At 38.2% G+C, this 18,992-nt stretch overlaps 1 protein-coding gene across 3 annotated transcripts in view; it reads left to right on the forward strand.

Annotated features, from left to right (window-relative positions):
• LYRM4 (LYR motif containing 4) overlaps window positions 1-16,543 on the forward strand; it is an 88,908-nt gene extending 72,365 nt beyond the window's left edge. For 2 of the 3 annotated variants that reach the window (XR_011139089.1, XM_068931941.1), the window contains one exon: window positions 16,182-16,543. Coding sequence is in view for 2 of the 3 variants with exons in the window: in XM_068931941.1 (XP_068788042.1) it covers window positions 16,182-16,244 (63 nt within the window). In the remaining variant the exon portion in view is untranslated. The other variant, XM_068931940.1, reaches the window with a different exon arrangement.
• The last annotated feature ends 2,449 nt before the right edge of the window (window positions 16,544-18,992 follow it).

An 18,992-nucleotide genomic window follows, 5' to 3' on the forward strand; every position in this document is an offset into this window, starting at 1 on the left:
CTCCTCCAACCTATTCAGAACTGATGGCAGTTATTAGTCCTGCTTTCACTACTCCTGACAGCATAGATGTTGGCTTATTGAATACTTCTGATATAGGCTGTACTCCTTCCTGATTTCCTTGTATACAAAGGAAGGAATACTTTCCATGAGGAGCACTTGCTACTTGAGTTAGAAAGCTCTTGCAAGAAGCAAAGCTTTCTGAACAGCATGAAAAAAGTCAAAAATGGTATGACAGTTGAACTGTTTTTCATAATGCAAGGTCTAAGTGGAATTTGATCTCATCAACGTGCACAAGTATCTGAAGGGGGGGTGTCAAGAGGATGAGGCCAGTCTCTTCTCTGTAGTGCCCAGCAACAGGACAAGAGGCAATGGGCATGAACTGAACCCCAGGCAGTTCCATCTAAACCTGAGAAAAAACTTCTTGACTGTGAGGGTGACAGAGCATTGGAACAGGTTGCCCAGAGAGGTTGTGGAGTCTCCTTCGCTGGAGATATTCAAAACCTGCCTGGATGTGATCCTGGGCAATATGCTCCTGAGGTCCCTGCTTGAGCAGGGGGGTTGGACTAGATGATCTCCCGAGGTCCCTTCCAACCTAAACCATTCTGTGTGATTCTGTGTGACTTATCGGCCATCAAGTTTGAAAATTCAACAAAAGTACAAAGTTCATACTTATATCATAAATTCATTGCCACGGCATGCTGAGAGACGCCAGCATGTAGATGAGTTCAGAAAGGGATTAAATAAATTCATCCAATCTGTTAAAACCATGGTATTGTTGCAGCTAAATGACCAGGAAGTTGCCAAAAAGCTGTGGTTGCTGAAAGCAAAGGAGACATTCAAACAGAAAGATGAATGTATACATGCCGTGTTCATGCTCCCTTTCCCAACGGATCTCTTGATGACCAGTGGTGGAAACAACATACCTGAAAAGATGGATCGTTGAACTGATGCAACACAACAGGTCTTACGTTCTCTTCTCTCTTACGCCGTTCTTTTTTCTTGAAGTGCTTTGTGGTTTGTGATATTTGGCATTAAGCTCTACAGGCAGAGTCACCTCTTGCTGTGACGGTGAAAGGGAAGAAGTGTTTCCCCTCTTCTGGGTGCTGCAGTCCAACCTGGCCACCTCTGTTCCAGAAACAAGGTGTTCCTTTATAATATTTAAAGAGTCATGTTAGTGATCACAACTATATAAGGGGATGGAGGAGATAACATCCTCGTATTCTTCTGTACCTTTTAAAATAGGAGAATTTCCACTAAAAAAAATTGCTTTTGTAAAGTGAGCTTGGTGTTTTTCACACATTAAACTGGTAAGAATACTTGAAGGATTATTTTGATTTAGGGACTCGGTCTTGGTTGCTTGTTTGTGGGTGATTTTTTGGTTTGTTTTTAACACAAATATTAGCCAATAAGGAAATGCAGAGCTGAAGTTGAAATTCTCCATCAGAAAAACTAACTACTTTAATTTTCTCCAGTAGAAGTGACATGGAAAAAATCTGAACGTATATAGTTGGTCATTCATAGTGCACTAATGAGTTTAATTAGAGCCCCTATGCGAGGCAGCTTCAGTTAAGCTATTTTGGAACTTCTTTGTTGTGATACAAGGATTTTTAGAAATCCTGACAAGACAAATATCACAGTGAATCCAGGCTCCACAGCCTTTCTGAGCAACCTCGATGGTGTTTGACCATAGGGTAAAAAATCATTTATCTAATCAGAATTCCTCGAAGTTCTAACTTGTGTCTGTTGCCTGTCATCCGATCATTGTGCACCTCCAAGAAGAATGCAGCTCCCATCATCTCTGCACCCTCCCAGTAGGGTAGCTGTAGACAGCAATAAAATCTCCCCTCAGCCTTCTCACAGCTGAACAAACCCAGAGCTTTTTTTGCACACCACGTTTTCCAAGCCTCTGATCACCTCGGTTGCCCTCCACTGACCTCATGAGAGTATGTAAATGTCTGTCTTATACCAGAGAGCCTACAGCTGGGCCGAGCACTCCGGATGTGATCTCACAAGTGCCCAGGAGAGAAGAAGAATCATTCCCCTCCACCTGTTGGCCACTGTCTTGCTAATGAAATCCAGTGTTGACTCTGGCGTTCGTCTGTATAGTAGTATGCAGCTGAACTACTGATAACTGCAACTCTTAACTTCGGTTTAAATAAGTTTTTCTGAGTAGGTAATACACAGAAATTTACATTTCTTAAAGTAAATTCATGAGTTTTTGTGTACATCTAGCACTGCAAGATGGTTTCAATTTTGTTGTGGTTTTAGCAATACAGAAAACAGTTGTATTCCACAGAAATTGAGGTCCATAATGCCATGCAGTCTTCTCTTCCATGGCTGCGAGTGGATATCACCAGTTAACTGAAAGAAAATGGGAGTATTCATAAAATATCCTAGATGTTTATTTTTAAGGGATAATATCTATTCTGTGGTGGTTTTTATATGGTAGAAAATCCTACCATCTGCATTGCTGCTTAAGGGCTTTTATATTATTACTTTTTAGAAAATACTTCTAAACTAATAAGATGCTTTCTGGTATCCCCTTGATGGCTATGGCTCATGGGACATTAGTCATTAAATAAGGATCATCTTTTCAAATCTGGGATTGTAACTCTAGCATATGGAGCTAATTGGATTGGGGAACCAGAGCAGAGGAGATTTGTTTCAGGGCTAGCATGATAGTGCAGCTACATCATGTGGTTTTGTTTATTCAGTTGTGCATGTGTAGCATTGAGCGGGAGCAAAATATTACATTGGTTAAGCAGTAAGTGGTTAAACACAGTACTTACGCTTGCATTTCTTTAAGCGGGATTTTCTGGAATATCTTTTGAAGTGCCACAATGCCCTCTACTGGCCCACGGTCTTGTATTTTTTTCCCACAAGGAGTTTTCTTTTGTACACAGTCATGCATAGGCTTGTACAGTATTTTTAAAGAAAAAAATAAACAAACTAGCATAGAATGAGCAAGGTATTTTTTGGATATGCATTTGAAGAGTAATTTCTCATAAATACCTGCATTGTGCCAAAGCATTTTAAAGAAACATATCTAATCTCTTAACTGGTATTCTCACTCTCCTTTTGTTAAAAGCAGTTCTATATGATTAGTACTAAAAATAATAGAGGAATCTCTGTTTTCTGTTTATGTCTGTAAGAGCAGTATTTGTACAAGTAGCTTCAGTCTTTTCTGTCTACAGTCAGTCAGTTTCCCTTTGTGTTTCAGTGTTTTTTTTATAGGAGTGAAGGGATAGAAAGTGGAAACATGTAACCTGTCAAGCCACAAGCATTGGCAAGTGTCGTATCAGCAATTATTTCTGACAGGATTTTTCATTGATGAAATCCCAGATTTAATATACTGCCCTTAATTGTCACCCCCCGACCCTCGTCAAGTGTGTTAAACAGTCTTTTCAGAGTTCATCAATCGCCTTCCAAGGGCCAACGTCACAGGCTTTCTAGCAATTGTTGCGGAGAGGTATGTGTTGGGAAATAACCATCTCAATGTCAAGCTACTCATACCATCACTGGCGTGTGGGCAGGTATAAGAAGTTTTGATTGGTTGTTTTTCTTTTCTCAGTCAGTGTGCCTAACATGATCTACAGGGGTAACCCTCTCTCTTTCACTTGCTACCAAAAGAAATGAATGGGAAAACATAAAAATAATTACTTTTTAAAAAAAAAAAAGAAAAGGAACTGTAGATACAGTTAAACACTATGTATTTGCAGTTTCACTGTTTACTTTTTTCTTAAAGGTATCTTTAAGTTTTCCTCATTAATTGGCTGTTTGTCGTACTTCTTAAAATAGCCCTGCCGTTTTAATTTCTAATAGCTTTTTCCTCCTCCATGCTCTGTTTTTCCTGGCTGAAACTTTTCATTCTCCTACCTTTCTTCAAACTACTTAGGAGAAAGAGAAACATTCATAATGGTTTGTAACATTTTGGATTGTTTTTAAATGGATTTACTTGTTGCTCACTGGAGTATACCTCCAGAGTGATTATTAAAAAACAGAAGAGCTAGAGAAATCTCTAGCTGTTTCCTAGATGGCATATAATGAAGGTAGGCACGAATGTCTGTGCCTTTGCTGGCTTTTAACCCTCTGTCTCACTGAAATTTGGAAGGCCGAGGATATCTCACAAACCTCAGTCTTTATCTCATGAGCAGCTGTATCTTGCGGAGAGCTGTGAAGAGGTTGAACCATGTCTGTGCCGGTCTGAGAGCCTGAGTGCTTCTGGCCAGCTCATGGTGGCGAGGATTGCGTTAAAGTATGTGCCCAGTTGTCAGCAGGGGATGCTTACACTGGAGTTGGCATGCTGTGCATTGGGAACAGTGAAGCTGAAAAGATTGTACTTGGCAGCCGTGTTGGCTTTTGTCATATAACTGATACACATCGGGAAGGTTGCGTGATGGAGCTTGTTTCATTTTCATGGTTCGGACTTCCCAGCCATCCCTAAACAACTCGCCCACCGGCCCCGGGTTAGCTTTGCAGAGGGGAAAGCTCTCTGTGGCGCTCCCATCACTGTGCCCTTTGGTTTTGGCTGGGGTGTTTTGTTTGAGGAATGCTATTATATATCCCGTGCCGAAGAACAGAGATCGTTCCCTAGCTATATTTGGCCTAACCGCTAACCTCTCACTTCTAGTTGTTATCTGTCCTGAGAAATGCCAGGGCAAGCCTGTTCAGTGTCACATTCGACAGAGAAGAGTTGGCAAAACTGGAATAGCAAAGAGTATTATCTTATACCTCGTCTTCTGTTACAATCTATTCTTTTGCTTTTTTTTATGAACTGTCCTTTGCTATTGCAAAGAAGGAAGAACTAATTAAGCCAGTTGCTGAAAATGTTTTGCCACCCACACTGCTGAAAAGAACTCTTTGTACAGAATTAGCTCTAACCAGTTGTGCTAAACCCAATAATATATCTTTGCCAAAAAAAGAAAAAGTGCTGCTATAGTTTATTCCAGTTAAAGGAGTTAATGTAAGCTATGCCCTATATCTACACAAACACAGATATCTTCTGCTTAAGAGCTGGAGGGTTTGCAAATAATCATTTTCTCCCTCATTAATTCTTCTTAATGTTTGTTAAAAAAAAAAAAAAAAAAAGGGCTGGGCTGAGCAGCACAAGAAAATTAACTCATTTGTGTATGGCATAGATAAAGAATGAGCAGGTTAAATGCAAGCTTTCCTACTGAAAATGATGATAGGATACCAGCCTAAAGCTCAGAAGATTTGAGCTTGAGGACTTGGGTTCAGTTCTGTGCAATAAGCTAGTCTGGCCTCAGTGAGTTCCTACCTCGTGTATCCATGGTGGTAGGAGATCATTAAAGGCTGCAGGAAGATTAAGGTCTCCCAGCCTCAGTCTGGAGCGTCTTAAGGAGTGGCAAAGTAGTTCACTTTGCTTGCAGGTCTGGCCTCTGGTGAGACTGTTTACTAAAGTAGATCATAGCACTCTTTTTGACTAGGGTATATTTTTGGAAATTGAACTGAACCAGCTAATTCATCTGAGGGTGTCCATAGTACGGTCCTTATACAGTGATAGCTTGTAGTCACAAACCTGCATAGAAATTCAGCAAATGCTTCCTCAGTACTAAAACATCAATGTACTTTGTCATCTGCCCCCTACTCAGGATTCTGAAGAATTTAGAGAGTCCAGGCAGGGAGTTTTTTACAGCTAAAATATCAAATGATGAAATCTTTGATTCCCAAGACTAAAGGAACTGTCTGTGATCCCCCGAGGATATGAAAACAAGGATGTGGTGATGCTGCATGTTTTACAGAGCTTTCGTTGTAACGCTTGTTGGGGAGGAGGGTCTCCTAAGCTCAGATCACTTTCAGGTGTGGGATTTGGCAATAGTAAGCCAAGGGTGACAGCTGAGCAAGAAAAAAAAAAGAAATTCTTGGATATCCTCCATCATAGAAAGTCAGATAAACAAGGAAGTTATCTTTGTGGTTCTGTCAGGAACAGATGACTGTAGTTTAGTAATCTGTTAGGATTTTGCCAAAAAATGATGTCTTGCTAATGCAGAAAAATAAAAACTCACACTTACAGATCAGCCAAATGCTAGATTAGCCTCAGCAATAGGGACTTGACATGAAAACATTTAAATAGGTGAAGTACTTCTTTGTGGGTGAAGATACAGACTGAATCAAAAGGGACCGATACAAGAGCTATCTTTGGAAGCAGGAATACATTTTCTAAAGATAGATTCAGTTGGTTAATTCTGCTCTGCTCTCAAAGTTAATTTTGTAATTTAAATGTGCAGAAAGAAAAGCTCAGCCTGTAATTGTGTCTGAGGTGTGTGTAATTTAAACAACATCAGTGCAGAAAAAGAACTGGAACTGTAAAGTAAGCTGTTCCTCGTGTGAATGTAAGCTTAATGCTTTGTTTTGTCAAAATCTCAGTTTTGTTGAAGGAAAGGGAAAAAGGGAGTGTCTCTGTGCCTTGTCTTAGAAAAGTGTAAATGTTATAGGATTGACTTTTTTCTTTGTTTCCTAACAAGCTGAAGGGCTTTATTCCTTTAAAATGATATTAAGACATCTGGCAGTTTTTACAAAATGCAGTGTACGTGGTGCCATCCTGTAATGAGCATTAACCATCACAGTGAGGACAATCTGGAGCCTAGAAGCAGGCATGTTGTCACCAGATAATTAAACTGTGGCTAATATACATTCATGTAAAAATTCAAAGGCTCGCTGTGTTTTTCACCTCCCAAAATGAAGCACAAAAATGTGTTTTGTGAAATATTCTGGCAGCTCAAAGACTGTTAACAAAAAAAAAAATTTAAAACTGCTACTATAAAACAATATTACAGTTCTGGGGCACCCGAATTTTTTCCGCTTTATGTTTGGGTTTTGGATAAGATTCAGAGTAAATAAGTAAATAAACTTGGATTTGTTTCTTGGGGTTTTTTTAAGTATTGTATTGCCTTACCAGATGTACACAAGCGTGTTCTGCTTGAACGGAAAGATATTTGCCTTGTTTGGTTCGTCTTTCTTCACTAAGTGGTTCTGTCACAGAAATGCAAACCCATCTGAATTGCAGCAGTTTGCCTACCAGCTAAGGTTAATTCTATTATTTAAGCAGGTGATCTGAGCTCTTAGAGTAGTTATACTTCTCATATTCCTGCTGCCTGTATACTTTTTGTAAAACACGGGGAAGGATCCCGCAAAGAGCTGTGTCCCCTTAACTCCCACTGGGGAGTCCTTAAGCATAATATATGTTGTGTACTTGTTTACCATTTGTCTCGTGGAGTTATTACTGCCTAATGGCTCACATGCTGCAGGTTCTCATACAGTCACACGCTTCAGTTAATGTAGTTACTGTGGAAACTTCTTGTTAACATTGAAGTGTAAGTGTGGCGAATGTGCATGAGTGAGTATTGTGCCATATGAAATGCTACAGCTATCAGCTTTGAATGGGAACAGTGCCAGAGCAACCCACATTTCCTTGTGCCGCTGCAGTGACAGCTTTTTCCTTATTGAAGGCTCATAAACTTTGGCTTTTCTCACCACACTGGGCTTGCACACTCCAAAGCTTCCTTTTTTGGGGGTAAGCTCCAACAGCATTTCCTCTAACGTGTTTCTTGGACATAGACACTCATAGACACATTCTCCCAGAATTCTAGCCAGTCTTGCTATTCAGTGCTTAGCACCAGGACTGGCCTGTCCCATTCTCTCTTAGTCTTGGTTCTTGAAGTTGAGCCTTCACCTGTGTTCTGCCTTGCAGGTACTTTGGTGTATTGCCCGCTTTCTTAAAAATATGGAAAAGATGAAGCATAAAACATGCAATCTTCTCAAAGATTTCTGACATCATTTAGGAAAGCACATCTCAGTTAAAAGAACTGAAAGTTCATGTGCCGTTCTCTCTCTCAGGTTTGTCACCGTACAAGTGTGCTTTGAGATTCAGTGCTCTGGGAACCCTAGAGCCCTTGTCCTGCATTTGGATTTTGCTCCCAGTCAAGGAGTCATTCTGCATGTTCCTTTTCAGTTTTGGCAAATTGCACAATAAAGAAAGACTTACTCCATGAATGATGTTTCCTTTTTCTAGCCACAAGTGCCCGAAATCTTATTTTCAGACCTCAGTTGCACCCCGTTCCCTTCTTCCTTTACTTCCTGTTTAGGGACTTTCCAATAAAAACTGTAAACATCTGCACCTACTTTGGGGAGAAAAGGAGGAGAAAGTGGTAAACTGATATATCTTCTTGTTTTGCAGTAATTGTGTTCTCCTTTGTACCTTTCCTGAATGGAAGAGTTATATTAACGCTTTAAAAGGATGGGATCTGTGAATTCTGTGGAGACTTTCAAGGGTGGCAGCTTTCTCTAAGTTCCAGTGGTTTGGGACAAAATCAGAAATAGACTATTTTGTAGAAATTTCCTGAAACTAGAAGGGAAATAAATGTAGAAGGTGATATGTTGTATATTTAAAAAAAAAAAAAAAGGGGGGGGGGAACAAGTCATTTTCTAAAAGACATCAGCCCATAAACATTCCATACACATCCTTGTGTAACTGCCTTGCAGCTCTTCCTAGCAGCCATATTCCCCCGTTTACAGTAGATGAGAGGGAAGGCTAACGTTAATTCTTTCGGTACATTGCATTTCTAATATCTGACTTCAAATACAAATGCTGTCAAACGGAGTCTTTAAATTCTGAATGTTGTTGAGCATAAAGTGGCAGCTTATTTTAGATCTATAGTAGTTCACAGTGTGTAAGCCTGTTAGTGCTATGAAATTACTTTATCACACTGCTCAATAAGCATAAGCATATTTATTATTCATCTACACAAAACCCTAAGGACTAAATTTTCTTCAGTGGTTCATTCGGAAACAGTCTCCCGTAATTAGTGATCCAGAATGACACTGTAGACTGGAGTATTTTCCTTTTATAATGACAATGTAATGTTTGTATGTACTGTGGAGGTACTTTGTGATATGCACACATATTACAGTATTTCGCTGGCCATTTTACAGAAGGCGTGTTTTGTGAGAGCGGCTGTTGCACAACGCTATTCACAGAAGTAGGGCACTCCCACCGACTTTCGTTAGTTCTGCTCATCCAGTTGTTACAAAGCGTAGGATCCTCTGTGTATGCTTTAGCCATTTATGCACCGAATGTATCAGCATTACCAGAGTACCTCTTACAGCACACTCAGCACTGTGTTACCTAAATCTTTGTCTAGCCCCCTGTATTTCCAAGCCCTAATGTTCTGTATACCTTTTCTTGCCATACTTAGCTTCTTAGCTAAGTGACTTTTCTGTTGTGCATACTGTGTTCAGAAGAGATGAGAAGAGTATGTTCAGTTTCTCCCCTTTACCCGGATGGGATTGACTCTTTGGAAAATCTGCTTCTTGTGTGTTTGGCCTTCTGAGGAGTTTGATCTGCTCAGTGGAGGTAGAGGTTTTATATGTAAACAAAGAGGAAAGGGCAACGTGATGAAATATATTAGCACATAGCAAGTAGGAAGAGAGGAGAGGTGTGAGCCTTGAGTCTGCTAAGATGCTGAAGGCATGAAAGATGACAAACGGTAAGAGAATTGTCTCTGCAGATAAGTCTGCAGATCTGCGTCTTGCTTGGATGTGCATCATATCGAACCCTCACCTAGCTGTTTAAGCCCAAAATCCGTCACTGCTGACTTTCCTAAGTCACCGTTTGACATCTTCATACAATTATCTTTCTTTACACCCGTAGAGGGATATCTCTTTTCCCTTGTCAACAGGGTGCCCTCATGCCATCTGCTATTTTGTCCTGTATTCTTTTAACATGGCATTTTCCTTGTCACATGCCTTTTCTCTGCTTTAGGCTTTTCTGTAGGCCAAGAGGCGTACGAGGAATGAGAACACTGAAACGGTGTGACTTCACTGAAACACCACGTTATCTTGCACACTTGTCTTTCCAATGTTTTTCTTTCTCTGTTTAGGACCCTTATTTGTTATGTCAAGCTTTATTAAGAGCGTGCTATTTGGAGCAAAGGCCATGTTGTTGTGTCAATGATGTGGTTTGTGAGGCTGGTAAAAAAAAGAAAAAGAAAAAAAAAAGAAAAGCGCCTTACTGTGAAAAAATCAGCATTTAAAAAGAAGAATCCCTTGCTGTCACAGGTTCCTATATACAAATGTATGTAAGGGTATGTGCTTAGAATATTCTATGTGTTAATCATAGCTGGATTAGATTTGATTCTCTGCACTTTCACTGAAGAGCATGTCTTCAGGGAGATGCATAGAGTAATAAGAGCATTAAATGATTACCATGAGATCCTGCTTGTGATAGGTTGAACAAAATTGTACCAAGATACAGTATATATGGTTCCAATAAAACTACATAATTTATCATTATTTAGCACTTTCAGATAAATTCTGGATACCAGCAGGTTTACTTTCCTTTGTACCTTCCTATATAGGTAGGGAAAGCCGGACAAATAGTAGCTATAATTTTTCTTGCTTTTTTGAAAGCTTCATGTGGCAATGGCTGTAGAAGATGCTTTGGCTCAAAGGAACAGGGAAAACAACATTTGAAAAACACAGGCAGAAGCAGACTATGCAATAATTCTGACTTCTCAGCTTTGTGTTTTCCTTCACTTCTTTTCTCATTCCTATGTAAGGAAATGTAACCACTAAAAATAAGAGAAATGTCTCTAAAATCATAATTTTTTTGCAATATTGAGTTGAGCTCTGGAGATCTGGGATGCCTTAGATATTCAAGGAGCCAAATGTAGTGTTTCAGTGTTCATAAGCAAAACAACAACAACAACAACAACACTGCTACAGCATTTAGCATAAGTAGAAATTTGGCAAAGCACTGAAAAATCATAGGTGAGTTTTTGGTTTGCTGTTGTGTTTTAATTAGGATTTAACACATTTATTTATTACTGCATTACAAGATTATTCTGAAAATTACTATTCATATTCATTTAATATTATATTTAAAAGGCTTTATTCAGTATGAAAAGTATTCGTAATAAAGTATTTTGTATATAGCATATCTCACACGGGAGATGAGATAATTCTTCTTAATGATATCCAGTTCATCTACATTTGCAACAGAATGTGGACATCATCTAACGGGAAAGGTATTAGGTAAACAACCTATAAACAACATTGTTGCTGGCTCTTAAAAGTAAACAGTATTCTGGGCACATTTCTGTTCTTGTCAGCATTCACTTAATATACGTTTTATAGTTGTAGCACAAGAAAATAGGAATTAATCTCTTTTATGGGCAACTTTTTTATATGGTGCTAGAAGCTAAGGTTACTGGCAGTATATACAGGAATGACTGCAGTGGCTTCAGTGATTTTTCTTTTCAGTTAAGATTCAGCAATGTGCCTAGGAGATAAACCTACCAACTGTTCAGGTGCAACAAGACAAACCAATCTAATTTTAAATACGTATGTGTGCTTTTGTGTGTTTTTATATGCATATTTGTATATGTGTATATGATATAAACAAATTAATAAACACGATTTCTTCTACATAATAAGGAACCATGAAAATGCATGTATTTGTATGTGGTCCTTGGCTATAATAAGGTAACCATTTCTTCCCTCTTCTGTTGCAAATTTGCTTGCAGGGAAGACAGCTATGTTTATAAATAGATTGTTTATATATATAAATGCGTTTAATATGTAAAGCCATCTGCAGCTTATCGACTTCAGTTATTCGTCTGCATTTCTTTTAAAAATATATATATTACCCCTCCTTGTGATGACTCTCTCAGGAAAACAAATTTTAAATCATCAGCAGCGCTTTCTTGTGGTATTTTCATATTCCAGTGCTGTGATGGCACTGTATCTCTTTTACCTGTTTGGGCCTTGTCTTTTATCAATAAAATGATTCTAGATAGACTAAGAGTGTTACCCCATCTCCTGTTTGGCTGCTTCTGTTTTCGTTTGCCATATAAAATTAAACAATAGAACGAAAAATCCCTGGAGTAGGTTTGCCTTTGTGGGTGGAAAATGGTTCCCTAGAGATTATTTCAGTAATTATTTTTAAATGAGGGGAGAGTTATTAAATAGACAAACACTGATAATAATAATATTATTATTATTATTAATCTTACATATGGGATGAGCCATAGAAGGCATAGAGAAGGGAAGCCGCATTTGGAATATGTGCGCAATGGTAGTTTCTCTGGGCACTGACTCATCCATTGATAATAAGTTAATTTAAATATGCACATGATAGAAAATAAAGGTTCTGAGAGGGGAGTTGGGACTTATTTATGCTGCAAGTGGCGATAATAAACACCTAAAAAGTATCATTAGAGAAGAGTGCATTCTCTTTTGCTCCATTGAGTTTTTGCCCTCATACAAATCTTATGTTGACTTTGTTTAGAAAGTGATGGTCAAAATACCATTATGAACATTTCTAGTCATATTGCAGTGATTTGCATTAAAACATACTCTGATTGCAGCTAGGAAGATGACATTTTTCTATCTGCTGGGAAACTCAAGCGACTGCAAAGTCTCAAGACTCCATAAAGGGTTGAGACCCAAGCGGTGTCTTTTCTTCTCATGCGTCATTCCTACAAAGAAATGTTACAGGCAAGATGTCTTGCTGTTTAGACTTTCCATGTGTTTACTGAAGGTGTGTGACATCGTCGTTTGGATCCACTTACGGGGGATACAGCCCTGGGTGTACATTGTCACTGCCTTTTGGACATTATCTTTCCTCCGATCTGCTGCCTTGGGTACTCTTACCTGAGTACTTTTAGGCCATTTTCACTGATATTGGTCAGTGAGCCCTCACTCAAGCTAGGTAGCCAGTAGGTCATTAGGTACCTGGTAGGTCACTGGGTAGCTAGTAAATGGAGAATGTCAGGTTTGGCAGGAAGATAATGATGAGCAGTTTGGGGACAGCAAGAAAAAGTTATCTTCTTTCACTGACTCAGCAGGATCTGGTAGCACTCAGTTTATTCCTCCTCAATTATCATTCTCTACAGTTCACACAAAAATAGACACCTGGATACTTTTGTACTGCATAGCCAGTACAACTAAGGCAGGAAAAAATGTGCTGATTATTAAACTGGACAGGCATTTTGAATATATAAACAGAGCTGTCAAGTAAATATGTCATCATACTTTTCAGAGCAGATTGATGCACTCTAAAATGACTGTGGGGAAATTAGGAAAACTATAAAGACCTGGTCACCTAATTTCAGTCCTGCAGAAATAGGACAGTCACTTTAACTCTGAGCTGAGAAGCAAAATGTTTCTACGGATAAGAACTGCAATATCGGCCACATACCTTCAGAAGCTGAGGAAGATGTTCTAACAGTGTTTTGTAAGCAGTGGCAAAGAGTCTACAGGCTGCTCCACTGGCTGTGTCGCATAGGAAGGCAGCTTCTAGGATTTATCCTACCTCCTAAATCCTCCTCCGGTCACCACTGTCCCACTTGAGTTGTGTCGCACAGCTTGGCATGAAAGCTGCCCACAAACTGCTCATCAGCCACAGGAGGTCCTGAGAACCAGAGGCTGGCCAGCCTTGGGCCATTTGAGAGCACATTTGAGAGTTCGGAGCTGGCAATTTAACTGGATTTTTTGAGAGTCTAGGGTGATAGAGCATTCTGCTAATATCTTCAGGACATTTATTGTTTCATATTTAATTCTATTTGAAAACTTCCCCACATACAGACCTCTGAGATTCTTGTTACCTTGGGAAAAGGTAAATAAAATAAATTGTACCATGTTACCCTATAGAAGTAAATGAAATTAAGGGTAACAAAGTTGCTGAGCAAATGGTAGAGCTTTTTTCCACAAGAGCTTCCTGTGATTAATGAAAATACTGTGACACCGACCTATATGCTGGCTTGCAGCCATGCACCAGAAGAGTAAATGGCCTGCTGTGTACAAACCACAAACAGACTTGGTGAAGAAGGAATACAATCAATAGTCGCTTAACTCTTAAAGTTTCGAGAGAATCCCCAGTGATGCTTGCTGCTGAAGTGCTTCTTTGGTCTTAACTTCCATGGGGACGTTTGAAGAATGCTGCTTTGATTCAGAGGGTTAATAAATGTCAGTACGTAAATACTCTTGCAGTCTTTCTGGTGATGCAGATGTGAATTTTTCAGCAGCTATAAATGGAACACGTATTTGTTTTTTCTAAAGTGCGTGGGAAACAGAAGGGCTTGATCATAATGTTAGAAATGCAAGGCTAACAGTTTAAAACATCCTGAATTTTCAAAGCTCAACTTTAAATGTCATGGAATAAGTTCTGGAACTAAGAAACGGAGCACATATAAGCTGCAGCAGACTACTGAAGACAGAAATGGTACTGCAGTCACTGAAATGTGTGCATGCCTGTGGTTTATTAAGAAAGCAACTCAACACATGCATCTATGATTTTACAGTGCTCAAGTCAAGAGGTACAGTAGATAGTATCACTTCTTGGCACAGGGTCAGAAAACAACAGCTTGTGTCTTTCTCCTACAAAGATATCTGCCAGGCTGAGTATGTTTGACTAAGTCACGTACTCAGCCCTCTCTATCCCTCCAGCTAGGGCAGAAAAAATCTGCAATTCAGGTTTCAGCATTTATTTTTTTGAGCTCTGTGAGCCTCCTATTAAATTTGCTCTACTGTATGGGAAAGGATAAAAGATTCTTTAGGGTCCAAAACACAGTATACAAAAATTAAGTATTACAGCATGGTTTGTGGTATATAGCTTGCCATTTAACCCAGAAGGAGTGAGTTCTGCTTGGTAAGTAACATTTGTTGATAGCTTACTATTTCTAGCAGTAAAACAACACAAAGTTGTGTGTGACCTTTTTCTTAAATTTTCTACGTGCAACTTGCTTCGTAAGTAATTCCAAAAATGATCAGAGTTGTTCATATACTGTTACTGACTTAGTTCTGAGTGCTAAGAGAGTGGAACGTTTGCTGGCAAGGAGAACTAGTGTTCCTCTAAGAATGGTTTATAAATCCTCCATTGTAATGAATATTTCAAGATTAAAATCAATGATGTGTTGCAAGTTTCAGACAAGGCTGTTTATCAAGATGAAAAAGTTGATTTCCTCAAAAGCAATATTATATACATTTTATGTGAATGTCACCATAGATGAGAAATTTTAATTTAAAGAGCTACTAGGATTTTTTCCCCTCAAAAATGGTAAATGAAAAATGCTGGGAAAAATCCCTTTCCCTAATTTCTCACTACTTTGAGAGGTTGTACTAAGGAACTTGCAGTCAGGCTTAGTTTGTGCAGTATTAAATTCTGCTAAATATATTATGCTTAGTAAATTAAAAGCCTGCCTTTTCTGTTCTACTTCCATAATTAAATATATGAACTTTCCATTAGTGTAGAGGACACAGAGCTACTGTGTACTAGGCCTTGGGAGGGAGTAGGGGAGAGAAAGGGCATAATAGGCCATTTATTTAGATATTAAAGGGTAGACTCCAAAATTCATATTTGTAAAATAATTTTTTTCTCTCCTGCTTACATTAGCCTACGGGCATTAAACTTTTTCCTTCCACATCTTAATTGTTACGTAAAGAGCCTGTGTGTGACTGCTATCCACTACTACACATCTGACTATGATTTACTGATGTTATGACAGAGACTAAAAGGTACTAAAGGACAATGGGAAACAAAACAATGTAACTGTTGCTTATCGGTTTCCGTTTCCTCATCTTACTAAAAAGCACAGAGATAGAAAGCGTGCATACCATCTCCTGAACAAGAAGTGAGTTCTAGTATGTGTAAAATATTACTGCTGAACTAACTGTGTAAGTAACCCTTCTGACCATTTGTGATGCAAATTAAATTGTGGATACCGAAGATACTGGAAAACAATACACTACCATGCAGTTTGTATATTGGTTCTCCACCCAAAAAGTGTAATCAGAAATATCTGCTAATTATATCCATCTTTACATTCTTCTAAACATACAGGCTGTTTGCTTTTCCTCTGTAGTAACTTCCAATGTTAATTTTTACTGTCAGCTTTTGAACAGAATCCCCCAATATCATCATTTCAAGATTTTATATATGCAGCTATTTTATGTATGTATGGTTATTTTTCTTACGGTCTAGGCTGATAAAGATGAGCTGGATTACTTAGAAAATGTGTTTATAGAAAGAAAAATGCCTTCTTCAGGAAGCTTAATAATGGGCTATTGAGTTCTTGGTTTGTTTTTAATCTCCCCTGTGAAGCTGAAATTATAACCTGTTTACTTTCCAGTTTGGTTTTTCTGACATTTTAATTTGATTTCAGGTTACTATTGGCCAACTGTATTCCACGCAGAAATTGGTTATTGAGAGTCCGGGAAACACATAGCTATGAGAAGACACTGATCCTGAAGCAACACTGGACCATCTTCAGCATCCTACAGTGCCACATATAGATGCATAAACTCACTGCACATGTCAGAGCTTTTCTGTTCAGCAGAAGAAACATCTGAGAGACTCATTTTTTGGCAACCAAAGTACTCTATTTTCTAATAGTTCACACATTCTAAAAATACATTGCTGTGATTTACAGTAGCATGTAGGGTAATCCTAAAATCTGTTTGCTTGTATGTCCCATGTGATGAAATAGCTCCTGCCCTAATTTGACAATAAAACTTCATTAAGTAACTGCGTGTAACCAGATGCATTCTTCTGCAGCTGACCGCCTCTCTCACTGAACACAAGAGGTATTAGGTTTAAAACCCCTCACTCAGTTACTAAAAAAGTAACTTCTTACTGATCCTGTTTGATTTAAACACACCCAGCCCCAGGGCATTTGAATTAAATGACTTGATGCGTAACACACTTGAGTGCAGGTATGTTTTCAATACTAAAACCATGTGAGATTATTATTTCTCATCTCCAGAACCGTGATACTTAAAATATCAGAAGCTACATTGTGTGGTTTCTTTTAAAGAGCATTCCTTGACATTTCAGGAGGTAACATAAAAAATTCACTAGTTCTTTCTTTTAGTTTGCAAGAGGTAATAACCAGTTTCACCCTATTTTTAACAACGAATAAGTCATTAGCAGAATATAAAACTTGTATCTCTGAAGCGTGAGAGATTTAAAATATTTTTGCCACTGAGTCCTTTCCAAAACTTGTTGAAGTGCAGCTATTAGCAGACCATAACAAATCATTTTATGCGAGACTTCCCTTTTTCACAAAGCTCCTGAATTTTGCAGGAGATAAATATTTCTAACTGTGAAAATAACTCAAGTGCTGTGAACTTGAATTAACTGGAAACATGCTTTACCCAGCAGAAGTGGAACACTCAATATAGCTCTTTAGTTGCTATAGTTGTAAATCTGTAGAATAAACAACACTTTTAAGACAATGGTTTTTTTAAAAAAGGCAAAATTTTAATCAGGTTTTACTCAAGTCAGTGCGGTATTTGTGTTTTAAGTTACAAATTGGCAGGAAAAAAAATCAATGTAACCCTTCTGTAAGTGTACAGCAAGAAGGTTTGGGGTTTTTTTTGTTTTGTTTTGTTTTGTTTTAAAGAAAAGAGACAAACCCCAAAGCTAGTGCTGTGACATAGTGGTCTTTAAAAACGTCCCTTTCTTCTTGTTTCCCAAAATTGGTCTTCATTTAGTCCCTCTGTTTTTTGTTTGTGCTCTGTGATAACATTATTAAAGCAGAGGATAGAAGAAGTGTCTAACTTATGACTGGAAATTCATTCTTCTAGTATTTAAGTGATTTATATAATTTTGTACAGTCACCTTAAAATGTTAATGCATTCCATTAATGATATGAAGGGTGTACAGAATAAGGTACTGTGACTACCTGAGACTACAAAACAGACTCCATTCTCACTTTCAAATAAAAAGCAAATACAGTAATAATTCTCCTAGTATTAGGTATATAAATATTGCAATGTAAGTTATTTTAGTGCCTATCTTAATAAAATGGAATTTAATTATTTTAATAGGTAAAATACTTGAGGTTCTGGTTTAAAAAGCCCCACATTCACAACTGGATAATTAAGTGCACTTAAGTTTATGGTGAAAGCATGGAGGAAGAAAGGTATATTATTTGGTAGAAAGTAATTATTATTTTCAGTGGAATCAAAGAAATGTAATAACATCTTAACATTTTAGAGTACACAGTCATGGAAGGCCTGCCAGTTTTACACTCTAAGGAACTTTGTCTCCGTAGAACAGTACATACAAATTCCTTATTTAAACAGCTTAATTACTGGAACAAGCACTGCATACCAATTCAGGAGCTGAGAATGTATGCTAAGAAACAAAATAAACATCCTTATAAATAGCATTAACCCTAATATTTAAAGAGGGACAACTCTATCAGTAACATTTTACTGTTTAACTTTTCACCATATTCACAACAAAAATTAAAGGTTTGTTTTCAAACAGAGTCCCTTTAAATACATAAACATTTCTTCCAAAATACCAGTCCCTTTCCTTTAAAGTTCTCTATAGCTTAGTTTCCACCAAGAACACAACTGTAGCTGTTACATGCTGTAACATAGGTGTGTAATAATATGAATGTGAACAGTTTCTTTTTAATCCCCTAAAAAGTATGAGGGATGTTATTTCTCCACTAATGCCTGAAAATACTGCTGTTAAGTTCTGATGATTGATATGCTGCACTCCTAATATCAATGCCATCTGCCCCTACTTTCTGTCTCATGGTTACCACTCATATTCCCTTGTCTGTTTATACCTGCAAAGGAGCATTAGTAGCTTTCAGGATACTCCTGGGAGGATCCACCAAGAAAAATACAAATAGAATTCAGGTTCTGTAATTTCCCCCTCTCCCCAGTCTGTAGTGCAGAGTAGGTTAAGACAGCTCACTTTCTTAGTTGAGGATTAAATTCTCATTCCAAAGTAACCATCAGCTTACCATGCAGTACTTGTATATTTCTTATTAGAAGGAACTTAGGAAAACTTCAGCTGTTAAGGACCAAAAGCCTGTGTAATACTATCTAACCTGTAAACAAAAGCGCGAAGCTAGCAATGGCATTAGAGTGGTTAATACTCAAACCCAACACAATCAGTGCATTTTAGATGTCCATTCCAATAGCGTCTTCGACAAACCAACACATTTACTTTC

This window comes from Struthio camelus, chromosome 2 (assembly GCF_040807025.1).
Source record: "Struthio camelus isolate bStrCam1 chromosome 2, bStrCam1.hap1, whole genome shotgun sequence".
Classification (NCBI taxonomy): domain Eukaryota; kingdom Metazoa; phylum Chordata; class Aves; order Struthioniformes; family Struthionidae; genus Struthio; species Struthio camelus.